Here is a 5,692-nt window from a genome sequence, read left to right on the forward strand (position 1 = left end):
AAAAAGAAGGGGCAAGTTAGTGACCCCAACCACAGTGGGTGTTATACATGGCATTGGGTCTGCATACAACACTTCTATCTGCTACTTGATGCCCATGCATACAATATCAAAGCAACTATTTTGTCCCCAAGAAACGTACCTTAAAACAAGCCCTTTCAAATACTGCTTGCATCACCATATATTTAAAGAGTAATTCAAAAGGAAAAAAAAGCAAGAAAATGTAGAAGAAAAAAATAAATCAGATAACACTGAAGTCAGTAAAAAAACTGAAAATCCTAAGAAGAAATAATTTTTTAAAGGGGGAAGTATTTGTTCCTTGGGAAGAAATGATTGAAAACATATAGATGTAGCATGATTGACGAGAAGCGGGAAGATTTTGTTGCATCTGAGTATTACAGAGAACTATTAGAGTTGGCTAAACAGTTAAGTACTTATGACTATAGCTGACAGGGGAAAAAAATCTCTTCTAGGAATTTCTGAAAATAATCGATTAAGACTTAGGATGTCTGGAAAACTGCTCATGATTTAATAATTTTCAAGAACACCTTCTCTAGTGCTTCCTAACGAAAAGACTGGGAAATTAAGATTATGCCAATTTAATATCTGAAAATCCTAACTGAAAGTAAAGATATTTAAAGAATGAAGACTAGTTAGAAATTTCCTTCATCAAAAGAGCAGCATCTACTAGTGAAGATTATAACTACATGAAAATCAATAATGCCATTAAACTGACAAATTCATATTCTTTTCAGATTAAGATACAGAGATTTCTAAGAATAATTTAAGGAAAAAAAAAAAAAAAAGCAGAGCTGTTAGGAAGTTAGAACCTTCAATGAATAGAAAGTAGCTTCTGGGGCCAAAGCTGAGAACTGAAGGAGCATTAACAAGTTTGAGCACACTGTTGGAAATAATGAAAGACGAGATAAGGTCTTGTTTGGATATTTTAAAATACTGTATACCAATTTGCAGTGGGAATATAATGGCAAGGAAAACAACAAAACTATAGAAAAATCACACTACAATCAATGGTAACACAAATGTAAAAGATAAAAGAAGCATGAGGACAGAAAGGGGAAGAAAGGGACCTGCCAGTGTACATTTGCAGTGATATTAAGAGCCTGGCCACAAGAAAGGGACTTACGTCAGGGATCAACAAAGGGATAGATTCCGTGAACTTAAGAATTAGCAAACCATTTGATTTTGATTGCCATTGTCAACTAGTCTTTGCTGATGTACCAGAGTAGTAGAAGTGGTCATTATCACAACGTTTTAAGAGGGTGTAAGTAATTCCCTGAGTTGGACTTTTAGTTTGGAAGGTGACAGTTCTCTTAGAAAAGGCCACTCTGCTCTAAACGCTAGGACAACAGGAAAGGCCTAAACACTGTGATCTCACATTCCTAGACACACACATGTAACTAAGGGCCACCAAAAGCACCTAGCTATCTGTTAGGCTCCTTATTAGAACAAAGTGTAGCCTTGTCCCTTAAAGAAAAAAAAGTCTTTAAAAATGCTTATTTACTACACAGGGGGTGGGGGAAAGCTCCAAAGTTGTACTTCATTTTCATCACTAGGGTCATAATAAACCTTTAAGTAAACAAAAAAGCTAGAAGAAGATAGAGATATAAAATTATCACAAGGCATATTAAAGGAGCACAAAAACCGTAAGAATTAGGAAGTGCAGAAATAAGAGGGCAAAATAGATCAGCTCTTCTAAAATAAAGGGGAAGATATAAAGGTGAAGAAGAAAAACAGGAGTTTATGCGATAAAAGGAATGAGAATTTATATGAAAAAATGGACCAGAAGTCAAGATTCCTGGATCTGGTCATATAACCTTGGGGAGACAACCTAACTATTCAGTTTGCATATTTTGCAGAGTGGAGATAATACACATCCTGCCTATCTCGTAAGGCTTCTCTGGCTCCTTTGCAGGTCAAATAGAGTAATGCTATGTTAAAACACAAAAAGTTGTAAAACACAATACAAATGTAAGCTAATGGTATTATTACTTAAGCTGTTCCTCACCTTCCAAACAAAGGTTAAGTATATAGCAGTTTCGACTTAGACTTACTTTTCTTCCCTGTCAGTTAAAAGCACAGCTACTGGTCCTTCTGTACTCTTAAAAAACAAACAAACAAACAAAAACAAAAACAAAAAAAACCTAGCAAAAGAGAAATCAACCCCCTGATCTCTAGTGTCAGTTTTCTAAAGAGAAATTCCTTTACATGTGTTTCATTTTTTTCTCTAATATTCAGAGACCCCGCTGAAAGGCTCTTCTGTATTCTTACCTTTTGAAGCTGCAGGAGCAAAGGGCCAGGAAGGAGAAAGCATCCAATTTTGGAAGTAAATGGAAGAAAGAAAAAGAATCACATACGGTTCATTGTTGTTGTAGACAGTCTCTCAAGCACCTGACCTATTAAAGACTCTGCCCAACCCTTACCAGTTACGTGTGCAGGTCCAGAGACAGCACCTTAAAGGTGGTGCCACGATCAGTTCAAGAGTATCATCAAAAATGGGCTCAGACTAAGCTGTCACCTTAATCTCATATCCCCACAAATTATAATGACACAAAATAATTACATGCAAAAAACACAACCCACATGCAACAGTTCTCTTTCCAAAACCTAGCATCCCCAGAATACAAAAACTTCTTATTTTCTTCTGAATAGGAAGTTCCACCCCTCTTCAACCCTCAACCCAGAGAAGGGAAAGGAATGGGAAACCCACTTAAAAGGTATTCTAAATCCTACGCTGGCCCTCTGCATGAAAGAGGAAGGGACTTACACTTAGTCTGGGCAGAGAAGGCATGGGTAAGTTTGGCGAAAAGTTCATTGTTCTCGAAGCGGTCCTCCTTCACCTTTGTCCAGAAGCAGTCCTGGGAAAGGTCCTCAGCGACAAACTGTGGACACAGGCAGGGGGTTAAGAGTTACTAAGCTGAGCTCTGTACTTTCCATCCCATAAAACTTGCATTAAGATGCAAGAGGTGGCTGGCCAGTCATTGGCAGCATCACACTAGAATCAGGTTGACCTGAGATACAGGGAACAGCTGTGCTCTTTGTGGGACCAAGAGATGATGCCTCCAGTTTGTTTACTGATGGTTATTCAAGAACTAGATTCAGTTATGTTACATTTCTTCCTCCTAACCTCAAATCCTCTAATTTTAGAAACATTAAGGCTTTATTTCACAATTTCGTACCTTCTCTTGTTCTGCATCATATATTTTCCCATCAGTTTGGCTAACTGTGCCAAACTTGTTCATTTTATGAACAAATTCCTACACTCCTTTATTTTAACTTGGTTTCTAGAAGCAAAAGGCTGATGCAAAATCACAGGGGTCTCAAACACATAGTGGTAACAATGTACCATGCAAACATATCCTGTGTAACTCATTTATTGGAGGGTAGAGGTAGGGGGGCTGTATCCATAAATCTATAACTAAATCAGCAAAATTATCAGTACCTTCCAGATTGGTGAAATGACTATTATCAAACTATGTGTTACCCTGGTACTCATATCCTCAAAGGCCAAAAATACTAACTTCAGGTTTTGTAGCAGAGTATAGGACTCAAAGAACTCACCAAAGTGATGTCTAGCATATAGGATATGCCTAATATCTGCTGAATACACATAAGCACGAGTGGTACTTGAAGACAGACAGATGTGAGGCACAAGAAAGGGAAGCGTAACCGTGCTTAAAATACAAAGTAGGAAAGTGAAGTAGTTTCTCAAGATGTATTGATGAAGAAATGGACAGACATTCTCACCTTGGACCAGTTTGGCCTACGGAGCTGCACCTCTGGTTTATAAAGCTTCTTTGGGGCTAATCCATATGGCAGAACTGGGGCTGCAGGAGCTCCAAATCCAAAAGGGGGAGGGGGAGGCATACCCATTCCGGGTGGAGGTGGAGGAATGCCAGGGCCCCCAGGAAATGGAGGGGGTGGGGGGATTCCAGCACCACCAGGAAGAGGGGGAGGGGGAGGGGGCATTCCTGGTCCTCCAGGCAAAGGAGGAGGAGGTGGGGGGATGCCAGCACCCCCAGGCAAAGGGGGAGGTGGTGGGATGGCAGTGCCCCCAGGCAAAGGAGGGGGTGGGGGGATGCCAGTACCCCCAGGCAAAGGGGGAGGTGGTGGAATGGCAGTACCCCCGGGCAAAGGAGGGGGTGGGGGGATGGCAGCACCCCCAGGCAAAGGAGGGGGTGGGGGGATGGCAGCACTCCCAGGCAAAGGAGGGGGTGGGGGGATGGCAGTACCTCCAGGTAAAGGGGGAGGTGGGGGGATGCATACACCCCCAGGTAGAGGAGGGGGAGGGGGTGGAGGAGGAATACCACCCCCAGAAAGAGGTACAGGGGGTATGGTAGCCCCTTCTAAAAGAGGGGGTGAGTGTGGAATAACAGAGTCACCAGGTAAAGGAGGGGCAGGGGGAACAGTGGCACTGCTGGGAGGGGCTGCAGCAGTCACTGCAGCGGAGAGAGAAGCCATTTCTTGCTTGGCATCTTCCAGTTCCTTGGACAGCTTGGCAACCTAGAAAAACAGCATCGATGGAAGTAAACTTCCCACTCCACTGCAGGGACAACTGGGGCTGGAGGGGACCTAAGAAATTACTTAATCCCATCTTCTTATTTTATACGTGAAGGGAGTAAAGGGAGTCAGACGTGAAAGGATTCGCCTCAAGTCACATAGCTCCTGGTGGCAAGCCAGAAGTAGAGTCTGGGTCTTCCTGTTCTTAGTTCAGCACACTTTGCACTGAAAAGGCAACTTCAACCTTTATGTGAAATTCTCCCTTTGATTAAAAAATGCAAAGATCAAGTATATCAAATATTTTAGTTACATAATTAACACATGTACTGTCCAGATAATTGTATAAGCACTCAAGTTATCTGATATCACAGATAAATTAAATATTTTTAACTGCAGAGAGTTCACGTGGAGATAAATCTGTCCAGAGATGACTAAAGTAGGAGAAAATGAGTAGATATGAGAATAATTTAGTTTCTAATCCTAAACTTATTAGAAGACTATTATTCTCATTTCTGGGTAGTACTGTGACTCATTTTATAATTACATTGTTCCATATTTTTCAAATTTTCTATCTGATATATTACCCTCAAAACAAAACAGTAAAAGATTTTTTAAAAATATGCACTCTCTAATTAGATTACCTATATGCACCCTCCCTAGGAGTAGGATGACTCCTGCTCCAAGACAGAGTCGTCCTGAGGCTGCTGACAGCAGTTACAGGACACTGCTCAGTTACCTCTCCTGTGAGCTGAGACACCTCTGCTTCTAGGCCTTGCTTCTCTGTGGCGATTTGTCGCTTTTCAGAATCCAATGTGTCTTTTTCTCCCTGAAGATCCTGGAGCTTCTGCTCAAAGTCACTTTCCATCTTTTTCATTTCCACCTGTAGCTCATGTCGGGCTGTTAACTCTGAGTCCAGCTAAAGGAGAAAGGAATCGGGCTCCGAGTAAGGTCTCCATCTCAGCAAGAAGCACAGCGTTATTCCCCATAATTTACCTTTTTGTGCCACTCTTTGTCTATAGAGTTTACTGACCCAGGTAATGCCTGGAAAAAAAGGGCACCATGGTTTTGACCTTAAAATCAAGTTTAAGAAAGGGCGAATCAGGGACCATTTCTATAGTCTATGTATTTTTGGAGTTATTAAAAAAGGAAGGAAGGAAGGAGGGAGGGAAGGAGGGAG

General features: G+C 41.3%; 1 protein-coding gene across 3 annotated transcripts in view; it reads right to left on the reverse strand.

Moving 5' to 3' along the window:
- DIAPH1 (diaphanous related formin 1) overlaps positions 1-5,692 on the reverse strand; it is a 90,841-nt gene that overhangs the window by 48,464 nt on the left and 36,685 nt on the right. For 2 of the 3 annotated variants that reach the window (XM_011367423.2, XM_011367422.2), the window contains 4 exons: positions 5,252-5,431; positions 3,763-4,518; positions 2,783-2,897; positions 2,287-2,295 (listed from right to left, as the gene is read on the reverse strand). In XM_011367423.2, the coding sequence (XP_011365725.1) occupies positions 2,287-2,295; positions 2,783-2,897; positions 3,763-4,518; positions 5,252-5,431 (1,060 nt within the window). The remainder of the gene's footprint in view (positions 1-2,286; positions 2,296-2,782; positions 2,898-3,762; positions 4,519-5,251; positions 5,432-5,692) is intronic. The other variant, XM_023534851.1, reaches the window with a different exon arrangement.

The sequence above is a fragment of the Pteropus vampyrus genome, unplaced genomic scaffold (genome assembly GCF_000151845.1).
Source record: "Pteropus vampyrus isolate Shadow unplaced genomic scaffold, Pvam_2.0 Scaffold134, whole genome shotgun sequence".
In the NCBI taxonomy this organism is placed as follows: domain Eukaryota; kingdom Metazoa; phylum Chordata; class Mammalia; order Chiroptera; family Pteropodidae; genus Pteropus; species Pteropus vampyrus.